This window comes from Somniosus microcephalus, chromosome 15 (assembly GCF_052327205.1).
Source record: "Somniosus microcephalus isolate GS21.2 chromosome 15, FLI_Smic_1.0, whole genome shotgun sequence".
NCBI classification, from domain to species: domain Eukaryota; kingdom Metazoa; phylum Chordata; class Chondrichthyes; order Squaliformes; family Somniosidae; genus Somniosus; species Somniosus microcephalus.
Genome location: NC_141001.1, coordinates 44,246,378 through 44,272,769, shown reverse-complemented (window position 1 = coordinate 44,272,769; position 26,392 = coordinate 44,246,378). Strand labels below are relative to the sequence as shown.

Here is a 26,392-nt window from a genome sequence, read left to right as displayed (position 1 = left end):
TGACTGATGCCCCAGTGGTCCCCTGAAAATAATCCACGGCATAAAGTTACAAGACAGCTGTGACCTGTAGCATGATGCACAGCTCTCTCACTGTCTCTCTGGTGAAGTGCAGCTTCTGAAGGTTGTTTCCCTGTGAGATCCACATAATTCCTTTGTGACTGATATATTGAACTGGCAGGTTAATGCCGGATAGGAGTCCTCCTCCCTAGTGATGTCTCACTTCCTGGGCATCCAAATATTCTTCTTCCTTCATGGAGCTGGTGTGCACTGGGGTTCCAATAGAAGACCCGTTGTACTAAGTTGATGGTGTGAGCACAGAACTCTCCAGCTCTACAGCAATAGTAAACTTTTACGTCTTTATCAGTTAACTAGCCAAAAGACAATTTGCGAGTCACTATCCAGGTTGGTGCCTGTTGCTTTAAGTACCAAACATTTGAAATGCAACTTTGCCAAACAGAAGGCTCGGTTTATATGGGCGTTGTCAGCGTTACACTTTATGACAAGTCGAAATGGAGGAAATGGATGTTCAGGCCTTAAATGACAACGCCCCCTGTTCGTTTTAATCTACTTTGAATAGAAATGACTGTTTCAGGCGCAGTGAGTCCGTCCCGTCCAAGCCGTGGCCGATTGTGTACCTGAAGTACCGACGGGATGGACTCCAGGTTGGACTCCAGGTCCAACGGATCTCGGTACCTTTTTCTTCTAAGTTGCCCTCTGAAAATAGACGCACATGAGGTGCAATGGAGAGGAGATCGTCCCCAAATCTTTCCATCCCGGTAACAGTAATGGATGGGATCTTTCCCTTTGAGTAATAAGATATTTCAGTAGTAGCGATGGAATGGTATATTTTCATTTCATTTGTAATAGTGGGGCGGCACTGTTCCTTGTAGTAGGCTTAATGAAATGAGAACTTTCCACTTGGATAGTGGGTCCGGATCTTTCCATTTCAATAGTAATGACGGAGTTGTATGTTTTCCTTTCAACAGGTGGTAATGTTGGGAGGAAATCTCTCTCTTTCAGTAGTAATAGGATCATTAGTGAGGTGATTCCATTTCAGTGGTAATAATAGAATGGGAGCTTTGCAATTGAGCACGTCCTCTTTTGAATAAGACGACACTGTGCCACTCAGCGAATACACTCTAAAAATGCCTTCTCGACTTGTTTCCAGGAGTGGCACTGGGTACCCATAGCCAGCGGTGGCACCGGCCGCTGAGCAAGGTACTGGCGGATGGACGGGACCGCTGATAATAGTTAGCTGGGATCTTTCCATTTTGGTTATAATAGTAGGGGTCTTTCTATTTCAGCGGGAATGATAGATATTTGCATTTCAGGCTGCGGGGATATAGTTTGAGTGTTTGGTTCTTTCAGTTTCAGTAGTTTTGCTGGACTCTTTACCATTTCGTTATTAATTACTGGTTTGGGAGAAAATCGGTGAGGAAAAAACAAGATTGAGGAGTTCATTATTTTCTAATTTTCTCATTGTTATGGGAAGGTAACCATGGAAACCTTTCGGAAACGCGCCGGTTTTCCCAAATCCCGGTCAATTGGGTTTAATAGATACAAGTTATTCCGAAATGCGAAAGATTAAGGATACAATGTGAACCAGGAAAAACAAAATTACCCTCGCAACTTTATTCACATAGCTGTAATATGGTGTTAGTGAATTGAGCGATTGGAACACCTGGATGTGGGACTGAGGAAACCCCTGATCGAATCTCTGTAGCTGGCTTTTTGATATTTTAGTAAAGAAAAACACATGGTTAACACTTTACCGAGCTCAGAGGGACAGCGACAAAGAATCAGATAGACGGAGACAGATAGAACTAGATTAACAGGTAGAGGCACAGAGGCGCAGATAGAAATAGAAACAATTGTATAAAGATAGAGACAAATATAGAGACAGAGTCACAGACGCAGAGAGATAAACAAAGTAACACAGACAGGTAGCGACAGAGAAACGTGAGAAATAGAAACGGATATACAGAGAAACAGATAATAGTAGGAAAGACAAAAGGTAGAAAGAAGAAAGACAGGTGTGGAGACCGACAGAGATAAATAAACAGACAGGGTAGAGAAAGAGATCAAGACAGAGAGAGAGAGAAACGAAATAAAGAGAAATAGACAGATATAGATTGAGATAGACAGAGAGAGAGAGCGAGAGATTGACAGATAGAAAGATGCAGAGACAGAGAGAGAAAAGACAGAGACATGGGGAGTAAGGTGTAAAGAGATTAAGACAGAGCGGCAGATAGAAAAAAGAGATAGAAAGATGAAGAGAGAACGAGACAGAATAAATAAACAGTTAAAGATGGGTAGGAAAGACAGAAACACAGGCAGACAAAAGCAGAAATAGAAACAGGAAACAGATAAAGATGTCGACAGGAGATATAGATAGAAAAAAACTAGAAATAGAGACAGATGGAGAGAGGAAAATATTGAGACAGGGACATGGAGAGATATATACAGACATGGAGAAGAGAGAGAGAGAGAGAAGGAGTGAAAGGCTAGATGGAGAGACAACGAGGAGACAAAGATAGAGATGGCAGTCAGATAATGTGCCTTTGTGAGAGGCGGCAAGCCAACTGATTTCACAGATAAATTCCATTTCGTTTCACTGATGAATTTGCACAGCCACGGGTTACCTGCTTGCGCTGAATACAGGGCAATAGTCTTTAACGAAAGCCTATCAGTGAATTGATATTTGTAATTAGTAACATGCCATTAAGCTCCAATAAGTAACAGGTAATTAACTAATGGTCGGTCATTTTAGAATATCATGTTGAAATCACGGTTCTCAGTTCTAGTGAGTCGCTGTGTGTGTCCCCATCACTGTGTGACCTCCACAACCTCGGCACTCTCTCCAGCTCCAGCCGTCTCTAATTCTGCACCCCTTTCATTGCAACAAGTGACACCGATCCGTTGTTTGCTTTCCGGCCTTTTTTTCTTTGAGCTCCCACGTCATCCAGTAAAAATAGTTTGTTATTTTTTCCTCAGGGTGTAAATTCAATAGGAAGGGCTGAGAGGCAGACGCTGGTTATTGCGCATGACCTCCTTCTCCCAATAACTCCCCACTCGGTGTCCCCGCCTCTGCAGCCGTCCCAATGCCGTCAGTGTTCTCTGTCCACAAACACCCGGGTCCCGGGGGGCTGTGGTAATGACGTGACTCCTTTTATTTCCCTGTTTGCTTTTGATTTACTTCCCTTGGAGATTAAGAGGGGTTGGAGAGGTGGGACGGCGTAGTGCCGGCTCCCCAGCCAGGTATAAATAGCAGAGCGCAGCAGAGGAGAGGAGAGCAGAGGACGGCAGAGCAGAACTGGACACAGCAGGACACAAGGGTGGCAGAGTGGGTACAACACCAGAGAAGTCAGAGCACAGGGCACAATACCAGGCAGGGCAGGACAGAGCGCAGGGGACAGGACAGCAAGTAGGGCACAGTACCAGGTAGAGTGGGCACAGTACCAGGTAGAGTGGGCACAGTACCAGGTAGAGTGGGCACAGTACCAGGTAGAGTGGGCACAGTACCAGGTAGAGCGGAGCGCAGGGACTGGGCAGGAACGCAGAGACAGAAAGCTGCTCGGATCTTGGCACCATGTACTCCAACAGATACGAGGAACCCAGGAGAGGGCGGTCCTTTGAATCCACGAACTCCGGCTTGGACGAGAAGCATCTGAATAACGAGGTTAGTCGAGTTGCGAATGCGCCAGCTTTGTTTCCTGTAACGCCCTCCCATTATTTGAACGGGGGGAGGATTTGAAACTATTTTATGGGTCGTTCACCAAGATAGAAAAATGACTGGGCGTGCTTGGCGGGGTCTCTACCCGAGCGTTACTGTAAATAGGTCAAAGTTGCCCTGCTGGAGTAAAAGTGGACTCACAGTAGCCAGGGTGGAGAAGAAATGGATGCGGGCGAAGGGAGAGCCTGGAGCGGGAGGGTGAGAGGCGTCTGAAAGAAGAGGGAGCAGACAGAACAGGACAGAGCAGCAAAAGGACAGATCAGAGAACAGAAACAGTAATAAAGGAAGGAATGGAGGCAGCACAGGAGGGAGAGAGAAATAAGGGAACAAATAGAACGGGTTATCTGTTGAGTAGTTAATTACAAAGTTACTCTCGGAGCAGAAAGATATACAACAGCGGGGGAGATTTCCGAACCTGTTTATACATAATGCCAGTAGCTGGAGATGAGGAAAGTGCCGAAGATAGTGTTAAATAGTGAGGTGGAATAAGGTGTTCAGTATCAATTACTATTGACTGAATGTCATACACTGATGACACTTTTAGGGTGGATATTGAGGGTAGGGGGCCTCGCGGGCATATCCTAGAGCTGGTGTGGAGCCGGGATTCTCTACAATGTGTGGTTAGTACGGTATGTGGGGAAAGAGAGGGATGCGTCTCCCCCGCAAAAAAAACCCTGAGAATTGCCCTGATGTTCACCCCGGACTCATTTGATTGATATCTGAGACTAGGAATTTCCGCAGTTTGGCGAAACTGCTGAGAATTGGTCGGGTCGCAATGGCTTTGTAATGTTGCGCCGAGATAATCGCCAACAGACGCTTACCAAAGGGAAATGCCTGCGTTTAAATAGCAGAGCGGAGTTTAAGAGGAACGGGGCGAGGGTCGGAGCCCACCCTGTCATTTCACGGTTTAGGTGCAACAGTGGTTCAGTCTAGTATCTGCCGTGAACCCTCTCAGAACGGGAAGTACCCAACAGAGGAAATCCTCACAACACACTTAAACTTAACGAAAAGAGGAATTATAGTTATAGAGTTAGAATGCGCCAGGAAATTCGTGCGGCTATGTACCAATCAGATTCCCTGGCCCATTGCCACTGTGGTTCTGTTGGATTTCAAGTGTTAGATTTGTGTGTAGCCAAGAGATTTGTGTAACTCAATCCCAGCCTCAGCCTGCCCGCTTACTTTGAAGGTCACAGGATTTTCCCACACGGTTTGGTTACTGTCGTGCAGGCTGTGTTGTTTGTGTCTGCGCCCTATACGATAGTTCAGAGTGAATAGGGATTATTTATGCCGGTGGTTCGCTTAGTTAAATAGACACTGGAGAGCTGGGAATGGGCGAGCGGTGAACTGGTGCAGACATAAATGTGATATTAACGATTCAGCGTTGTTCTACTGATATCCCAAACTCATTATTAGCCTTCTTTCTCCTGCTGCTGGAGCCTCTCGTCAATGCCATTTGGAGACGGGATTGTTTAATCCAACGTTTAGAGCCCTGTGTATTGCGCATTAACTAAAGCCAGCTATTCATAGCTGACCCGTGTTGAACACTTGTCAAATTAAGTAGGATTGTAGGAGGAACCTGGCACTTAGCAATGTTTGAAAATTTGGAGGCTTGTTGTCATTCAAACCAAACCCACAGATAACGCGCATTGAGGGAGTCTAATCGATTAGAAGCAAAAGCGAAAAATCCTAATCTTGGTGAATATAATTGTGCAAATATATAGGGCCATCATTTGCTGTCAAAATAACTGCACGGCTAATGGCGCTCACCGTTATTAATCCGCAAATGCTACAGCAACTTCAGGCAGGGCAGATGCAGGTTAAACGAGACAATCCCCAAATTGCTGTCCTAAATGCGCTGCTCCACCTTTAGCTTCGCTGTCCGCCTCACCATTGAAAGGCATTGAACGGAGTGCTGCATTTGCCTGGTCGATATGAACAGAAAGTCAAGTCTTGTCCATTTCAGTCTTTTAAAGACCTGATAAATGTTAATTTCTGCCAGTCAACCTCTCTGGCGCTCAAAATTAACTATTACAAGTGTGGAGTCTTATTTCTTCAGGTTTTAATTGTTTTTTACGTTATATAAATGGAAGTTGTTGTTGGAGATTTTTAAAATGTAAAATTAAAAAAAAATTCCTTTCTGTCTCTTTTTTCTCTCTCTCTTAATCAGATCTTTCTTTCCCTCTCTCGACCTGATTTGACATTGAATTTACTCACTCTTCATTTATATTTCCTTCTCAGTCCCTGTGCTGTTAATTTCACAATCCTTCAATCATGGTGATACACAGTTGCGTGTCCTGTTCACTCAGGTCGCAGATGCCCGATTTCCCTTGCTGTGACATTATCAGCTCGCACTTTCAGCAACTTGTGGTGTAAAATATCATCGCGATTAAACAGGCAAGAGCAAGTCCAGATAAAGGTGGACACCGTTCGTTGCCCCGCCACAGCAAATTATGGCCCAATATATATGCAGTCCTTCACATTCAGCGCACCGAGCAATATACACAGCCAGTAATACACACACACGCAGTTCCTAATGCAGACACCTGAAGGTTAATGCACATACAGACACAGAGCGCTTAATACACACATGTGGTGATTAACATCCACACACTGGCTGAATAGCTCAGACACAGGGTTAGTAACACGCACACATAACCATTAATACACATGCAGCGACTAATACACAGGCAGCCATTAATAGACCCCATACCCACGATTTTCAGCGCATTCACTTCACTTTAATGGGCGAATAACTGCGGACTGCCCATCATAGAAGTGGGAAAACCCCAGCCAAAGGGTCCACTAGTGGACAATTTAACCAATACCTTGGCTGCTGGGAACACACATTGGGAAATGGTGAACTACTCCCAATGATTTTCTGTCCATCTGTTTAAAATTGACAGAAAATAATGGGGGGTCTGGCTGAGATTTCATTGGCTTCCAGTGGGTGAGACTCCCCACCAGAAGTGCACATTCATGAAATTATCTCTATATACAGCCCGCAGACACGTACATAGCCTAGCAGTAGGTGCCCCCTCATACACACACAGCCTACCAATACACACATGCAGCCCACTATACATACACAATCCATCTACACACACACACACACACACACACACACACACACAGTCCATCAATAAGCGGGCATACACACACAACCCACTAAGCACTGAAACAGCCCTAATCAAAGCCACAAATGACATCCACTGTGACTATGGTGCACTCTCACTCCTCATCCTTCTCAACCTGTCTGCAGCCTTTGACATGGTCAACCACACCATCCTCCTCTAACGCCTCTCCTCCGTTGTCCAGCTGAGTGGGATTGTCCTTACTTGGTTCTACTTTTACCTATCCAGTTATAGCCAGCGAAGCTCTTGCAGTAGCTTCTCTACCCACTCCGCATTGCTACCTCTGGAGTCCCTCAGGAGTCTCCTCGGCGACATCATCCAAAAACACAATGTCAGATTCCACATGTATGCTGATGACACCCGACTCTGGATAGGCAACTTCATTTTAGCAGCAGACAGTTTTCACAGCATAACTTTCCAAGACTGCTTCTATAGTGTGTGCTTCTCTTGACTGTCTTCTGTCTCTGCCAGTCTGCCTGCTCTGCATTCTGCCTGCCTGTTTCCCCTGTCCTTTGCTACTAATTTGTTATTTAAGCCTGCAGCAGTAGGTGGGAAATAGATCACGGGGCAGAAATTAGGATCGGGGGCTTGACGCGCATGCAAGCCCCCGATGTGCACTTACCCGACGCGCCGGCCGTTGAGCTTCAGGGACGCCTGGAATTCCTGTTTTAAAATGATGACTCCCGGGCAGCGTCTGACGTCACGCCGCCCAGGAGTGCAGCCAACGCGAAGCCTGGAGCGCGCAGTGCAACTGAGACACGCCCCTTGAGGTCTCAGTTTAATAGGACACGCCCCAATATTTCTCACAAGCTGCAAAGCATTTTTACATGCAGAGCAGCATTTTAAATAGGTTTTTGGTATTTTTATGAAGCTTTTGATAACTTTTATAAACTTTTAAAAACGTTTACATTATTTTGAAGAATCTGAAGTAGTTTTAAACAGAATTAAAGCAATTTAAAGACTTTTAAAAGCCCTGAAAGCATTTTTTTCATTCCATTTATTTAATTAGCAACATTGTCGTCGTACGTGTCTTCACACTGTTCCCTTTGGGGAACTGAATGAAGTGGTGGAAGGATTTATGGCCATGATTAATGCTCCTTCCGTGACCGTAACCATCTTTGTACCAGCCATTAGGGTGGTTAGTCCTATGGCGGGAGGGTTTTACGGGCTCCCACAACCTATACGAGGGGGGGGGGCCACCCACACCCGTGGACGCAAGTATCCCGCTGGATGTCCACCCAGAATTTATAGTTGGAGCTCCGACTCCACTTGCCGGGACTGTCTGGAGCGGGGTTCGAAACCCTACCCCGTCTGGCCCAGCGGCGGGGATGCTACCGCTACGCAAAAGGCCCACTCCGATTAACAACATGAAATGGCTGGAATGAGCACAATTCACGGCATTAAAAGAACTCACAATTGAACTGATGCTGACCTCAGCAATCTCCTCAACGAGGTGGAGGCGCAGCGCCTGCTCATCATTGGTAATGAGAAGTCCAAGGCGCTGCAAAAAAGGACAGATGATAGCTTGGTCTTTCAAGTGGCAGCATAGGGCTCCAGTCACGGGGAGGGAAAAGGCGCAGGAAACGTATGGGTGTCACCTTTTGTGCGGAGTGGGCCTTTTGCGTAGCGGTAAGCATCCCCGTCGCTGGGCCAGACGGGGTAGGGTTTCGAACCCCGCTCCAGACAGTCCCGGCAAGTGGAGTCGGAGCTCCAACTATAAATTCTGGGTGGACATCCAGCGGGATACTTGTGTCCGCGGGTGTGGGTGGCCCCCCCCCTCAGATGGGTTGTGGGAGCCCATAAAACCCTCGCGCCATAGGACTAACCACCCTAATGGCTGGTATGAAGATGGTTATGGTCACGGAAGGAGCGTTAACGTGGCCAGAAATCCTTCCACCACTTCATACAGTTCCCGAAAGGGAACAGTGTGAGGATACGTACGACGATGACCTCTTGCGCAATGCACCTCCTTGGACCCTCAGTCACAGATGCGAAGGGGCAAATCGTGCAATTGTTAAATTTTTCATTTTATTGACATGTAAAATGTTGTGTTTGCTGTTTTCATTGAAATGTTTATTTGTGACTGAAAGGATATGTAACCTTTTCCTTTAAACAGTGCAGCCTGTAGTCAGTTTGAAAAAAATTAGCAACTTTTATTGGAGCCAAAGTATTTTTACAACAACTATTTGAAAATTAGAACATAGCTAGTTTCCACCCTGAATGTCTTTATTGCACTAAGAAAACAGAAAAAGTCACTTAAAAATGTTAACACATTTTTTTCTGAACTATTCATGTTTACAAATGTTTGAAAAGCAGGAAATAGCTAGTTAACATTTTAAAGTTATAAACTATCTACATCAAAACTGACCCTGAAAACTGTTTTATGATGCAATAAAAGTTCACTGCTTCACTTTAAATTGTGTCTGCTCCTTTCTTTGCCTTGCGGGGGGAGGGGGAGGTACAAGGCGACACTAGCTCGTGAAGGTGTTGGCTATTAGCAGTTCCCGGGCATTTTTCTCGCTCACAGGCCTCCTGCTTACACAGACGTCCTTGCAAGGAAGAAATGGAAAGAGTTGTTAAAGTAATTTTAATGAAGTGACTGGCTAGAAAATCACCCCGGCCTATGGCAGGAGAAACGCGTTATCGTCTTGGTAATACATCATACCCGCCTGATCAATTTCACAGCCCGAGATGATTTTCCAATAAGTTACTTTCTCTCAAAGTCATAATTAAATACATACATTCATACACATAAGTAAAGGAATATATACATACATACATATACGTAAAGGAATATATACGGACATACATACATAATTACTTACTGATGAAAAGTTTCTTTCTTAAAAACGTTGGAAATGTTACATTATTCATTTTAGAACAGTCATTTTCACATTTAATAAACACAGCAAATTCAATTCACACAGCCACAATTGCTCCTTCTACCTACAGTACTGAAAACCCGTTAAAAAAAAATAAAAAAAAATTAAACTTTAAAACTTACCTCATCATTTCTTAAAATAACTTTCCTCCCTTTCCCAAACAAAAATATTGCCTTTCAGAAGCTCCACGATAAAATATATCTTCCTCTGCAGCCTCTGGAGCAACTTTACTCATGCTTTTTTCATGTGTAAGTTGTAAGGACTTAACCTCACTGAATCCATGAATGAAATCGACGAAGTTCACTGCGCACGCGCTGCCTGTGCAGTCGCACGCGCTGTGCCTCTGAACCCCTTCATTCAGAGGACAGGAAATGCCGGTTTTCCCCGCATGCGCTGTGCATGCTGAAAACCGGCATTTCCTCCGGCCAGACGCGTGAGTACCCCGACCGTACTCATGCGTTTGGAACGGAATTACTGGGCCCACATCTTCAGGAGTACACTGGCAAAGGAGGAAACTAATTAAAACACTTATTAATTAATCTATATTTTAGCAGCAGCTATAAAGGCCATATGAGCTACCTTGGACATGGAGTCCCAATCAATCCCTAGCTTTCATGTGTGCCTGCTGTGTCCTGGGTCATACAGTGCCTAGAACAGCCCAAGCTGGGCTGCTGCCACTCTCCCATCTTTATTGTTGTCTTTTTATATCTGGCAGATCAACAAGTCGAATTTCTGCAAAATTGAAGAGAATAAGGAGAATGTGTCTGTAGAGCGGGGGCGGGTAGCTGTGGTCTTCTCACTGAAGAATGAGGTTGGTGGGCTGGCGAAGGCACTGAAACTCTTCCAGGTAACATCATTTTGTACATTTGGAGCTAACTCGGAGGCAACATCACACACTCTCTCCCCGTCTTTCTAACTCACTCTCACTCACTCACCTCACTCACTCACTTATACTCACTCACTCACTCACCTCACTCACTTATACTCACTCACTCACTCACTTATACTCACTCACTCACTCACTTATACTCACTCACTCACTCACCTCACTTATATTCACTCACTCACTTATACTCACTCACTCACTTATACTCACTCACTCACTTATACTCACTCACTCACCTCACTCACTCACTTATACTCACTCACTCACTTATACTCACTCACTCACTTATACTCACTCACTCACTTATACTCACACACTCACTTATACTCACTCACTCACTTATACTCACTCACTCACTCACCTCACTCACTTATACTCACTCACTCACCTCACTCACTCACTTATACTCACTCACTCACTCACTTATACTCACTCACTCACCTCACTTATACTCACTCACTCACTTATACTCACTCACTCACTTATACTCACTCACTCACTCACTTATACTCACTCACTCACCTCACTCACTCACTTATACTCACTCACTCACTTATACTCACTCACTCACCTCACTCACTCACTCACTTATACTCACTCACTCACTTATACTCACACACTCACTTATACTCACTCACTCACTTATACTCACTCACTCACTTATACTCACTCACTCACTTATACTCACTCACTCACCTCACTCACTTATACTCACTCACTCACTCATACCCACTCATTCACTCACCTCACTCACTTATACTCACTCACTCACTTATACTCACTCACTCACCTCACTCACTCACTTATACTCACTCACTCACTTATACTCACTCACTCACCTCACTCACTTATACTCACTCACTCACCTCACTCACTCACTTATACTCACTCACTCACTTATACTCACTCACTCACCTCACTCACTCACTTATACTCACTCACTCACTCACTTATACTCACTCACCTCACTCACTCACCTCACTCACTCACTCACTTATACTCACTCACTCACTTATACTCACTCACTCACTCACATTCACACCTGGGGTACACACCTTACACAAACATGCTCCTTGGGTAGTTCTATACACTGAGAGACTGCAATCCCTGCAACCACTAAACTTATGCCAACAGTAACTTCCATTTCCAAATTTTGCTCAGATGTCAGATCTTTATGATCATAGATGCAGCCTCGAGTCCGGGGATCCCATTTCTGGCACTAGGAGTAACAGATATACCCATATGGATACCCATTTTCTAGGAATCTACAGCCTATCAGCAGCCCCATGTCTCTTGGTTGCCTCCTTTGCCTATTCCTGCAATCCTGAATTTCTATGGGGCATATTTTGCCCATTTTGGGAATAAATGTATTGTAGAAAATAATGATGCCAAGTCAAATTGTTAGGTCCATGCTAATTTCCCCCCAAAATTTCCATTTTATGCAATTTTCTAGCATTAATGAAAGGGAACTGCCCACATCCGGACCCAACCATAATAATGGTGCTTTTACCTATCTCAGTCACCCAAACTGGTACATAACCAACTTAAGTGGGAATATACATACAGTAGTGGAGTGTGCAAAGCTTTGAGTATCCCACTAATAGTGCTAATCTAGTTTTACAGTTGTACAAAGTCCTACTAGATGGTGTGATCAAAATCTATGGCAGGGCTCAGCCAGCAAGCACCTGCAACATTGCAACTGCATCCCACTTACTTACTACCACAATATTTTGCTATTGTACTGGCCTGAATTCTGTTGGTAACAATGGCCCAACCTGACACTTGCAAGCAGCAGGTTGTAACTGTGGAAAAGAAGGGTGTGTGTCAGTGATTAAGTTTTAAATGTTAACTTTAAAAAAAAAAGGTATGAATTAAATAAAAAAAATGCACACTAAGTAAATAAAGTCGCCGACTTGCCAGCTGTAAATTCTGCCTGTGGGAGTCAGGTAGGGGCTGCCAACTTAAATCGGGCTAATTAGCGGGTGCATTCACATTGCCCAACACTCTCCCTAAATCTGACATTGGTTCTGTTGGTGCTGTTTACATTTTTACATCTTGCTCTTTCTTCATACAACAGTCTCAGTGATAGCAATTAAATCAATCGTCCTACTTATTCCACCCTGAACAAAAGTGTATGAGTTCATCTTGTTTGCCCTTTAACAAGACTGAAGAGTGCTTAATGAAGAGTTAACGAATAGTAAAAGCAGAATACTGCAGAAGCTGGAAATCTGAAATAAAAACAGAAATTGCTGGCAATACTCAGTAGGTCAGGCAGCATCTGTGGAGAGAGAAACAGAGTTCTGATGAAAGGTCATTAACCTGAAACATTAACTCTGTTTCTCTTTCCACAGATGCTGCCTGACCTGCTGAGTATTTCTAGTAATTTCTGTTTTTATTTCAGTTAACAAATACTGCTTTTTGGAGCTAACTATCCTAAAGACATTTAAGATCAGAGTAAGACATTGCAAAACAGTAAAAATGGAAGAAACTCCACTCTGATTTTGTTCACCCAGGTTTGGCGTTGGGGCCCTGCAATCTGTCTAGTTGCCCAGTCAGGGCCCTGAGCAGATCCCGTCCCAGTGACCGTCTGCCACTGGCAGCATTGGTTGGTTCAGACAGGCTGAGCTCTTGGCCTAACGTACTCTGTTTCTGCTCGACTGGTGTGTATGGATCTTCCCCGTTAGGGCCCTGCAACCAGGGCAATTGCTTAATCAGGGGCCCTGAGCAGATCCAATCCCCAAACCGACCCTTTCCAAGGCAAGCGCTGCCACTGTGTCCACTTGTTTAATCACAACTGTTCCCTTTTATTAAACTTTAGCTGAAGAGAAATATATACCCTGAGGTCCTTTCATGAAGTATTTCACAGTCAAATTTGACAAAGCACATTATACTTGAGGTAAAAAGAAAACATGCCAAATGATGGAAGTGTTGCTGTGTATATCCAGCATTTTCTGTTTAAACCTCACAGTTTCACATATTATCTCTTTTTTCATTCTCCAGGAGGAACATGTGAACCTGGTTCACATCGAGTCTCGAAAGTCCAAGCGGAGGAACTCTGAGTTTGAGATCTTCTTGGACTGTGACAGTAACAGAGAGCAACTCAATGAAATCATTCAAATTCTGAAAAGCCACGTTAATGTGATCACTCTGAACCCACCTGACAACTCCTATGCACAGGGAGACGGTAAGAAACATGTTGATGCATCACTGTGTGTGTGTTGCGCGGGAACAAGGTCTGTGAGTGTGTCAATGGGCCTGTTATGTTAATATGTGCATCATTATCACTGAGTGTATCCACATGTATGCCAGTGTGCCTGTGTGTCACTGATGGTGTGTCAGTATATGGCAATTTGAGTGTCAGTATCTGTCAGTAAGTGTGTTATTGTGCATCCTAATCAGTATGCCTGTGTCACTGTAGCTGGATCGCTGTGTAATATTGAGTAAATGAGTGTTATAATTAGTATGTCAATGTGATCCTATGAGTGCGCCTCTGTATTTCAATGCATCTAATAGTCAGTGTATCTGTGCCATTGCCTGAGTGCCACTGAATGTGTCAGTGTGAGTTGTTTGCACTAAGAAATATTTCAGTAATTACTCCATTGTGAGTTTTGATTCTGACTATAAGACAATGCCACATCTGTAGAATAGAATTTTATGAACACAGCCTTATAGTTTGAGCACATCTATAAGTTAAAATAGTTAAAACAATTATTTTGTTTGTCACACAGATGTACAAATTTATTCCATTATTGTTGATGGTATGTATACTCTGGCAATCATTTTCTGTTGCAAAGTGCTCTCTCTCTGTGCAAATAAATGTCACAAAATTATTGGTAAAAATGATGTGAGTACAAGAAGTGACAGTATAAGACAGGACACCATTCTGCAGCCTAAGATATACTATTATACAACAATTAATAATGCAGTCTAAGAAATGGTTGAATGTAGTCAGTGATGGTAATTGGTGAGACAATAGTGAGGCAGTGTTAAAAAGCGTGACCATCTTTGGTGTGGCTCAGGCTTCTCATGTTATTAATTTAATTTATAAATTGTTTCCATTTGCACACTTACAATAAAATGTCTGAATAGAAATGATAAATCATATGGGGACATGTACAAATAGAAATTGTAAATATTACTGGGAAATATCTAAATAGAAATTATGCATAGTGTAGGTAAATGTATGAATATAAATGATATATATTCTGGGAAATGTGTAAACGGAATGATAAATATTACAGCAAGGTAAACAGATACAAATTATACATATTGGAGAGAAATGTGTAAATAGAAATGATAAATAATGCAGGGAATTTTGTACATAAAATAATAAATATATTACAGGGAACTGCATCTAAAGAAATTACTATTTCACAAGTATATGATAGACTTGATAATTAGAAAATAGAAGTATAAACACTAAAGGGAAATGTGTAAATCAAAATGATAAATATTGCATGACATATATAAATAGAAACAATAAATATTCTAGGAAAATTAATAATGGCAATTATAAATAGATAACGCAGATATGTATGAATACAAATGATAAATATTACAGGTGGTGCATAAATAAAAACTATATATATTACATGTTCATATTTTAAATTATAAATATTACAGGTAAACATGTAAATTAAAATGATTAAAAATATAGAAGTTACAAATTACAGTATTAATATCAAATTCTAAGTCTTACAGCTAAATCTACAATTTGAAATTTTAATTACAGCAAATTGTATAAATAGAAACTATAAATATTACAGGTAATTTCTCAATTGTAACCATTACAGGGGGATATAATATTCAAAAAACACATATAATTTGGAACTGTAAAAGAGAGAGAAAAAAAGAAAGCAATAGATAAATAGATAGATACCGAAGCATTTCACAACCAATGAATTACTTTGAACTGTGAATAGTGCTGTAATATAGGGAAACTCGGCAGCTAATTTTCACACAGTAAGATCCCACAAAATGAAATAGATGACCAGACAGAAATGATAAATATAACAGGTAAACATGTAATGATATTAAAAATAAGTTACAAATTACAGTATTAATAGAAAATATATATATTACTGGAAAATGTATGAATAGAAATTGTAAATATTAGTGGGTAATGTATTAATTTAAATACATTTTACAGGGAAATGTATAAATAGAAACAACTAATTTTACAGGTAAATATACTTAGAAAATTATAAATATAATGGACTATAGTAGAAATAATAAATCATATCAATGAATGCAGGAATGGTTTATAAATATAATGTAAGATATTGAAATGAAATATTTCAGGTAAATAGCAATGATGAATGGTACAATTTGTAGATATAAATTGTAAATATTAGAAAATACAGTAATCTAAATTTTATTGAAAACTGTGTAAGAGATGATACATATTATAGTAAAATGCCTAAATAAAAATTATATATTACAGGTAAACATGTAAATAGAAAGTATAAATTATAGGAAATGTTCTAATATAAATTATAAATATTACAAGAAATGTCTAATTTAAAATTCTAACTATTATAGGAAATTTTAATATTTTCTAAATGTTACATAAAATATAAATCTTGATAATTGCAGGTCATGGTTTTAATAGAAAGGACAAATATTATAGGTAGTTTGTAAATTTTAGATATAAATATCACACATTTATAAATAAACATAGAAACATAGAAGATAGGAGCAGGAGTAGGCCATTTGGCCCCTCGAGCCTGTTCCGCCATTTAATGCGATCATGGCTGATCATCCAAATTCAGTACCCTGTCCCTGCTTTATCCCCATATCCCTTGATCCCTTTAGCCTTAAGAAATATATCTAACTCCTTCTTGAATATATTTAATAAGTTGGCCTCAACTGCCTTCTGTGGTAGAGAGTTCCACAGGTTCACCACTCTCTGGGTGAAGAAATTCCTCCTCATCTCAGTCCTAAATGGCTTACCCCTTATCCTTAGACTGTGACCCCTGGTTCTGGACTCCCCCGCCATCAGGAACATCCTTCCTGCATCTAGTCTGTCTTGTCCTGTTAGAATTTTATAAGTTTCAATGAAATCCCCTCTCATTCTTCTAAACTCCAGCGAATATAAGCCTAATCGACTCAATCTCTCTTCATACGTCATTCCTGCCATCCCAGGTATCAGCCTGGTGAATCTTCCCTGCACTCCCTCCATGGCAAGAACATCCTTCCTCAGATAAGGCGACCAAAACTGCACACAATACTCAAGGTGTGGTCTCACCAAGGCCCTGTACAACTGCAGCAAGACATCCTTGCTTCTGTACTTGAATCCTCTCGCTATGAAGGCCAACATACCATTTGCCTTCTTAACCGCCTGCTGCACCTGCATGCTTACCTTCAGCGACTGGTGCACAAGGACACCCAGGTCTCGTTGCACTTCCCCGTTTCCCAATCTATTGTCGTTCAGATAATAATCTGTGTTCCTGTTTTTGCCACCAAAGTGGATAACCTCGCATTTATCCACATTATACTGCATCTGCCATGCATCTGCCCAATCACCCAACCTGTCCAAATCGTACTTGAGTTTCTCTGCATCCTCCTCACAGCACATAGGCCCACTCAGCTTTGTGTCATCTGCAAACTTGGAGATATTACATCTAGCTCCCTTGTCTAGATCATTAATATATATTGTGAATAGCTGGGGTCCTAGCACCGATCCCTGCGGTACCCCACTAGTCACTGCCTGCCACTCGGAAAAAGACCCGTTTATTCCAACACTTAGCATCCTGTCTGCCAACCAGTTCTCTATCCAAGTGAGTACCTTACCCCCAATCCCATGTGCTTTAACTTTGCACACCAATCTCTTATGCGGGACCTCATCAAAAGGCTTCTGAAAGTTCAAATACACCACATCCACTGGTTCTCCTTTATCTATTCTGCCAGTTACATCCTCAAAAAATTCCAGTAGTTTAGTCAAGCATGATTTACCTTTTGTAAATCCATGTTGACTTTGTCCGATCCTGTCACTGTTTTCCAAGTGCTCTGCTATTACATCTTTTATAATGGACTCTAGCATTTTCCCCACTACCGATGTCAGGCTTACTGGTCTATAATTCCCCATTTTCTCTCTACCACCTTTTTTAAATAGTGGGGTTACATTAGCTATCCTCCAATCCATGGGAACTATTCCAGAGCCTATAGAATTTTGGACGATGACCAGCAATGCATCTACTATTTCTAGGGCCACTTCCTTAAGTACCCTAGGATGTAGATTATCAGGCCCTGGGGATTTATCGGCCTTCAATCCCGTCAATTTCCCTAACACCATTTCCCTACAAATACTGATTTTATTCAATTCCTCCCTCTCATTAGACCCTATGTTCCCTGACATCTCTGGAAGGTTATTTGTGTCCTCCTTTGTGAAGGCAGAACCAAAGTATGTATTTAATTGGTCTGCCATTTCTTTGTTAGCCATTATAAATTCCCCTGATTCTGACTGCAAGGGACCTACGCTTGACTTCACCAATCTTTTTCTCTTCACATATCTATAGAAGCGTTTACAGTCAGTTTTTATGTTCCCTTCAAGCTTACTCTCATATTCTATTTTCCCCCTCTTAATTAATCCCTTTGTCCTCCTTTGCTGAATCCTAAACTGCTCCCAATCCTCAGTTTTGCTGCTTTTTCTGGCCAATTTATATGTCCTCTCCTTGGATCTTATGCTATCCCTAATTTCCCTTGTTAGCCACGGTTGAGTCACCTTTTTTGTTTTATTTTTATGCCAAACAGGGATGAACAAATTCTGTAGTTCATCCATGCGATCTTTACATGTTTGCCATTGCCTATTCACCATCAACCCTTTAAGTAACGTTCCCCAATCCATCCTATCCAACTTGCGCCTCATACCATTGTAGTTTCCTTTATTTAAGTTCAGGACCCTAGTCTCTGAGTCAACTACTTCACTCTCCATCTTAATGAAGAATTTGATGATATTATGATTGCTCCTCCCCAAGGGGCCTCGCACAACAACATTGCTAATTAATCCTTTCTCATTACATAATACCAGTCTAAGATGGCCTGATCACTAGTTGGTTCCTTGACATATTGGTCCAGGAAACCATCCTGTATACACTCTAGGAATTCCTCCTCCACAGTATTGTTACTAATTTGGTTAGCCCAATCTGTATGTAGATTAAAGCCACCCATGATAACTGCTGTGCCCTTATTGCATGCGTCTCTAATTTCCCGTTTAATGCCATCCCCAACCTCAGCATTACTGTTTGGGGGTCTGTATACAACTCCCACTAACGTTTTCTGCCCCATGGTATTTCTCAGCTCTACCCATACAGATTCCACATCATCAGAGCTAATATCCTTCCTTACTATTGTGTTAATCTCCTCTTTAACCAGCAATGCTACCCCACCTCCTTTTCCTTTTTGCCTGTCCTTCCTGAATATTGAATACCCCTTGATGTTGAATTCCCAGCCTTGGTCACCCTGGAGCCATGTCTCCGTAATTCCAATTACATCATATCCGTTTATATCTATTTGCGCAGCTAATTCATCCACCTTATTACGAATGCTCCTCGCATTAAGACACAAAGGGGGAGAAATTGGGTGAGTAGCGCCACCTGTTAGCGCCTAAAGAGGCAGCCAGTGGCTGTAGCGCCACTGGCTGTGCCTCCCGCGATAATCAGCAGGGGCGCTAATGGTGGCGTTAGCCTGTTGCGCTGCGCCGCCACCGATGATGTCATCGGTGTGCGCAGCGCCCCATTCGCGCCCCGATCGCGATATTTGGTAGCGAACGCCGCTGTTGCGCCGTTCGCTACCCGCGCCTGGTTAACGGGGCCTTACTGCGCCGGCAGAGGCGCAAGTTAAGGTGGAGGTGCGGGGCGGCCGGTTTTTTCGGCGGCCGCCTGCCAGCACCTCCGTCCCCGGCCTCCAGATCCCGCCCCCCCCGCGGCGTTGCCGGCTGTTTCCCGAGAGCCCGGCACTTCTCCACGGTGCCGGGCTCTTTTGCCGGCACTCGCGATCGGGGTTCGCGCTGCTGCAGGCCCCTCCCCCTTAACAATGGGAGAAAGGCCTGCAGTACCGCAGCATGCCATGCCGCAGCATGTGGCGCGGCGGCACGTTGCGCTGCGAAATTCACTTTCAGCGCCCTAAGAGGGACGCGGAGCGCCTCGAGCCGCGCCCCGTCTCCCTCTATGGGCACTGAGGCTGAATATCTGACGATCGCTACTGCTCCGAATGCTGCACAAAAATCTGCGCCCAGGTGAACTTGGCGCCAGTTTGGCGCCTCACCCCAATTTCTAGGCCAAAGCCTTCAGGCTTGTTTTTTTAACACTCTTAGTCCTTTTAGAATTATTATTTACTGTGGCCCTGTTTGATTTACACCCTTGATTTCTCTGCCTTCAAACACTCCCCGTCAATCGGTCCCGGTCCCGCCCAGGTGCAAACCATCCAGTTTGTACTGGTCCCACCTCCCCCAGAACCGGTTCCAATGTCCCAGGAATTTGAATCCCTCCCCCTTGCACCATTCATCTAGCCATGTATTCATCTGAAATATCATTCTATTTCTACTCTGACTAGCACGTGGCACTGGTAGCAATCCTGAGATTACTACCTTTGAGGTCCTATTTTTAAATTTACCTCCTAACTCCCTATATTCAGCTTTTAGGACCTCATCCCATTTTTTACCTATATCGTTGGTACCTATATGCACCATGACAACTGGTTGTCCACCCTTCCCCTCCAGAATGCCCTGCAGCCGCCCCAAGACATCCTTGACCCTTGCACCAGGAAGGCAACATACCATCCTGGGGTCTCGTTTGTGGCCGCAGAAACGCCTATCTATTCCCCTTACAATAGAATCCCCTATCACTATAGCTCTCCCAGTCTTTTTCCTCCCATCCTGTGCAGCAGAACCACCAATGGTGCCAGGAAGTTGGCTGCTGCTGCCTTCCCCCAATAAGCCATCTCCCTCAACAATATCCAAAGTGGTATATCTGTTTGAGAGGTGGATGGCCACAGCGGACCCCTGCACTACCTGCCTGCGCCTACTACTCTGCCTGGTGATCACCCATTCCCTTCCTGCCTGTGCAGCCTTTACCTGCGGTGTGACCAACTCCCTAAACGTGCTAGCCACGATGTCCTCAGCATCGCAAATGCTCCAGTATGTATCCATTCGCAGCTCCAGCGCCGCAATGCGGTCTGTCAGTAGCTGCAGCTGGATACACTTCCCGCACACATGGTCGTCAGGGACACAGGAAGTGTCCCTGATTTCCCACATAGTGCAGGAGGAGCATGCCACGGGGCCAAGCTGTCCTGCCATGACTTACCCTTTAATTAATTTAAATTAATTTAAATCAAATCAATACCACTAATTACACTACAATTAAATGATATAGTCAAGGGCCCTTGGTTACTAGCATTCCCCGATTATAAATGAAAGGAAATGTATGCATTTCAATTCTGAATACTAAAGTAGTTACCAAGTGAAATTATAAGAATTATAAATATTAAGTATCAAAAACTTAAATTTATATAGTACCTTTTTAATATAGTAAAATGTCCAAAAGTGCTTTAACGTTCAATATCAGACCTGAACAATAGGCAAAGACAAAGTCAAAGAGGCTTTTGGAGGTGGAATGGGATGTAGTGAAGTGGAGGGGTTTACGCAGATAATTCCAGTGTATGCTGGAGATGGTTAAAGGCTCTCCCACTGAGGTTAGGGAGGAGTAAGTAAGGAGCTTCAGGAGAGTTGGAAGAGTGGAGGAAGCAAACCAGGATGTAGGGCCGGTGAAGGCTGCAGAGTCTGGCGGAGTGCGATCATGAAGGGATTTAAAGATGAAGACCAGGATTTTGACATCAATGCACTGAGGGATGGGGAATCAATGGAGTGTTGCAGGATTCAAACCGGGATAAGGGTTATGCTGGGGTTGGTAAGGGAGGCTGGAGGAGGCTCAGGTATTTTAAATATTGCAGCAAAATGTATTAATATATTTATTTGAAAAAATTATAATACATTTCAAGTAAATGTAGGAATAGATATGAATGTTCCCCAACTTTACTCTCAGCGCCTGTCTATATAAATATTAGCTATCTGTAATATCCGTGCCTGTCTTTACATAAGAATGTTATATTACCTGTTTGTAATCTCAGTGCCTTTCTCTTTATAAATGTAGAATATTACCCTTCTATTATATGTCTTTCTTTATATAAATACTAGCTGGGGGTAGCCCGGCGTTGCTCCTCCCTAACCTCAGTGGGAGAGCCTTTAACCATCTCCAGCATACACTGGAATTATCTGCGTAAACCCCTCCACTTCACTACATCCCATTCCACCTCCAAAAGCCTCTTTGACTTTGTCTTTGCCTATTGTTCAGGTCTGATATTGAACGTTAAAGCACTTTTGGACATTTTACTATATTAAAAAGGTACTATATAAATTTAAGTTTTTGATACTTAATATTTGGGCCGGGCGGTTTAAATGGAGTCCCAGGCTTTGGGGCCTCTCTGTGTCCCTCTGTGAATCTGCTGCCGGGCAACATTTTAAATCGAGTCCCAGGCTTTTGGGCCCTGTCTGTGTCCCTCTCTCAATCTGCTGCCGGGCAACATTTCTACCTTTTAATACCTTCAAAGATGAAAGTGAAAGTACTTATAAAACGTTTTTGGTAAATCTTTTAAAAATAACATAAGAGATACTAACCTTTTCAAAGCCGGATGAGCAGATTTTGAGCTGGAAGGAGTTGAAGCAGCAATGGGGTTTTTAGCTTGAGGCAATGGATGCCACATCCCTGAGATGAAAACGATTAGTCCCACCCACACACACACACCGATTGGCCAACCATCAGGGGACTGTACTGTAGGATTGGTCAATGGTGACGGCACAGGATTGGTCGAACCTTGACGTCAGTCAATCAATGCTAAGTAGCAGATAATGAGTTTAATTTTGAAGGTTTTTTGCATAAGGCGCGAACAATTTTTGTCCGACCGAAAAGTAAATATGCTTACGACTGTCCCGGAAGCGTAAGCTTTCTTCGGAGGTAACGCGCGCGTAGGTACGCTCTATAACTTTCGAGCGCATAGCCGGACAGACGCACACCCGAGGACAGACAGACAGATAGACAGACAGATCGACTCGTTTATTTATAGCTATAGATGGAATATTACTTATCTATAATCTCAGTGCTTGTCTCTACATAAATATAGAATATTACTCATCTCTAGTATCTGTATCTGTCTCTATGAATATGGAATATTACTCATCTGTAATATGTGCCTTTCTCTTTATAAATATGGATTACCCCTCTATAATACATCTGTTTCTTTATATAAATACAGAATATTACTCATCTGTAATGTCTGTCTTTATCTATATAAATATGGAATATTACCTATCTGTAATTTGTGTCTGTCTCTATATAAATATGAGTTGTCCCTCTATAATAAGTCTGTTTCTCAATATAAATATGGAATATTATCCATCTGTAATCTCAGTGCCTTTCTTTTATAAATATTGAATATTACCCCACTGTAATATCTGTGCCTTTCTCTTTTTAAATGTGGAATATTATCCATCTATTATATGTCCCTGTCTTTATATAAATATGGAATATTACCCCTCTATAATAAGTCTATTTTTCAATATAATATGGAATATTACCCCTCTATAATAAGTCTATTTTTCAATATAATATGGAATATTACCCATCTGTAGCCTCAGTGCTGTTCTCTGTGTAAATGTGGATTATTTTATGTCTGTAATCTCTGGGCCTGTCTCTGTCCAGAGCAGAATTCTTATTTTTACCAATTTGTGTTCTGATACAGACGTGCGATATTAGTCGTGTTCATGTTGTCTGTCTCAAAATGGGGGCTATGGAATATGATATATAAATCTCTGTGGTTGTCTTTATACAGATATAGAATATTATTGGGCTTGGTTTGGATTTGACCCTGTGCAATTGTTGAATTTGACCTGCTTTAAATCCTTGTGCTAGTTGTAAAGTCTGTGGGTTGTTTAGTTAATTAATACACAGACTCCAAGAGTAACTTAAAACAGGACTTTACTATTCGAAGGTCAGGGCGAATCTGCCCAATAACTCCTGGCACAACACTTATATACTGGTGTGGTCACCGTCGGTATTACCGTATACAGAAGCCAAACAAAGTAGTGCCACACCTAAAATAGTTCTCTTAAAGGTGAACGGTTACATACAATAGTTCTCTTAAAGGTAGACGGGTACATACACTACAATCCTCCCTTTTTAGCTTACAACATACTTATTCCCCATTAAACATAACATATAATCAACTTCATGTAAAACAGTTCACAGATATAGTCTCTGCGGGAAACAGTTCACAGATTCAGTCTCTGCGGGAACAGTTCACAGATTCAGTCTCTGGTCTTGACTCGGTCCGAACAACATCTCTGTGGTGTAGCCGGTTCACATTTCTAGCGTGACTCATCCAATAGTCTTTCCCTTGGCTTAACAGCTTGAACTTCCGTCCTGCTGAACCAGCAGTGCTGACTTTTACAAACAGCTGGACTGCCTTGGTAATTTTTCCTACTTTCCAACTGATTTGGCCCCCTTCATGGGGCCCACGTGCATGATCTGATAGAAGTGATAATGATTTAGATGGTTATCGTCTTCTGCTTCGTCTTTTTCTTTTCTGCTTCTTGGAGACTCTCGGGGCTCCCTTATCCGCTGCCAGCTGTAGCGCCACCATCTCCCTATGTTCCTTAGACTTTAAGTGCTTCATCCTGATTTCTGCACTTTGGGAGTTTTCATCACAAGCTGGGCAGACCAAGTCATCGTAATATTCCGTGTCAATCAACAGGTCATGGTAATATTCGGTGTCGTCCTGAGCTAGTCTAGCGAGAGGGCCTGCTACTTCTTCCGTACCCAACTGGACGTTAGCCGACTGTTGTTCCCTCCCTAGACATCTTTCCTGAAGAGACTTCTTCATGCGTTCATATTCATCCCGCTCTTCCTGGGTTTCCTGCAAATCCTTCACTAATGACTTCGTTTGTGATTTCAACACTTCCCCTTCCCTCGGGGATTGATTGATCAGGCTATTCAATCCTTCTACTGGAGCAGCTGTTTCAACATTCTGCTGTTCACATTGACGTGATTCAGCGTACTTTTGGCATCCCTGTAAAATCTGTGTTGCAACCTCAGCTATTTCCATAACTTTTGAGAGCTCCGAACTCCTTCCCTTTGAAGATTGAAGCTCGTGTTCAGATTGTTCCCATTGTAGAGTCTTGTCCTTCAGCATATGAAGGAGTTGGCTGACCGTTAACTCTTCCACGGGAACACTGTGTGTCAGAGTCTTCTCCATTTCATCCACCTTTTCCTCCAATGCTTTCACCTTCTTTTCCTCTTGTACTTTGGCTTCCAGCGCTCGGAGAAGTTGCGCCTTGATGCTCTCTAGCTCATGTTCAGAGGCCATTCTTACAGTCTCTGTGTTTCTTACAGTTCCCTTTTCTTCCACTGAACGGATTCCCAGTTGAATCTGTTCTTCAAGTTGTTGAATCTCGGTCATTGCTGCCCCATATTTGTCTTGGGTTTCCTTTAATATTTTTATGAGTTCTTGTACATCTTGTCTTTCATGTTCTGCCATGTCTTTCACCTCTAATTTCTCATCTATGGATGGAACTTCTACCGATGAGTCTGTCTTGGCCTTGAGCTCATCAAGAATTTCCTGCAGCCTTTGGACTTCTTGCTCATGTTCAACCTTCAGTTGCTCATATGCTTCCACTGAAACTAGCTTTTCGGAGGTTGCCGAGTTAACCCCTTCCAGAATTGTAGCCTGGGCCTGTTCATACTGTTCTTTCAACTTCTCACACTCTGCTTGTAAGGAGTCGTAGAGAAGAACTGGAATAAAATCCTGGCTTCCTGAAGATTCCTCTTCACTTGCTTCTTCCTGCAAATATTCGAACTCCTGAACAGCATAAGGGAGATGTGATCGGTAATTGGTCACGATGGCTCTATGGTCGCTCTCTGCTTGAGCTAGCTGCTTCTGTTGTCTTTCCAGATTCTCCCATTCGGTGTCATAGAACTTTTTCATTGTTTTCATCTCTTGTACGAGACGGTAACTCAATTGTTCTAATTGTTGTCGTAATTTGAAATAAGTTTGAGTCCGAGCTCGGTGTTCTTCCATCATGGATATGTCCGTAACTTGAACAGGCTCAGAATTTTCTGTCAAACTAGGTTGTCGTTGTTCGGTGGAGTTCTGTTCTGAAACTTTGTTCTTCTCTGGAGCATAAGCCTTTAATGCATGCCTTCGTTTTTCCAACCTTCGTCGGCAAGTCCATTTCAGCCTTGTCTTTCATATTTGGGTTGGTCTTATCGTCATCCGTTTCAGAATCTGAGCTGATTGTCTGCACCGAGTCCTCACTCGTTATGGCTTTTAGATAGTGCCATTCCATGTCTATTTTCTTGATCCACTCCCGTCCTAGAAGTGGTGGTCCTCCCTCCTGTAGTACGTATAAGTTCATTCTTGGGTGTTCTTTACCCCTATCTCTCACTTTGACTCTTATCTTTCCCATGGGGTATACTTTATGCCCCGTGTATGTCTGCAATACGAACTTGGTATCTCTTAAGGGTATATGTGAGAATAGCCGGTGGTAATCCCTTCGATTTATGACTGATAGAGCTGATCCAGTGTCCAACTCCATTTTCACTTGGATTCCAGCTATTTTTAGCATGACCCAGATAGTTTGTAGGTCAGCTTCCTTACTCACATTGTGAATTCTCAGACTACCCAGCTCCTGGCCGTTTGGGTCTGAGTCTGA

At 42.7% G+C, this 26,392-nt stretch overlaps 1 protein-coding gene across 3 annotated transcripts in view; it reads left to right on the top strand.

The window, feature by feature from the left end:
• The first annotated feature begins 2,793 nt into the window (after positions 1 to 2,793).
• tph1a (tryptophan hydroxylase 1 (tryptophan 5-monooxygenase) a) overlaps positions 2,794 to 26,392 on the top strand; it is an 89,441-nt gene continuing 65,842 nt past the window's right edge. The window contains exons 1-4 of one of the 3 annotated variants that reach the window (XM_086007703.1): positions 2,794 to 3,679; positions 10,462 to 10,593; positions 13,633 to 13,816; positions 14,361 to 14,390. In XM_086007703.1, the coding sequence (XP_085863829.1) occupies positions 3,590 to 3,679; positions 10,462 to 10,593; positions 13,633 to 13,816; positions 14,361 to 14,390 (436 nt within the window). In that variant the 5' untranslated portion in view covers positions 2,794 to 3,589. The remainder of the gene's footprint in view (positions 3,680 to 10,461; positions 10,594 to 13,632; positions 13,817 to 14,360; positions 14,391 to 26,392) is intronic. The other 2 variants (XM_086007705.1, XM_086007704.1) reach the window with 2 other exon arrangements.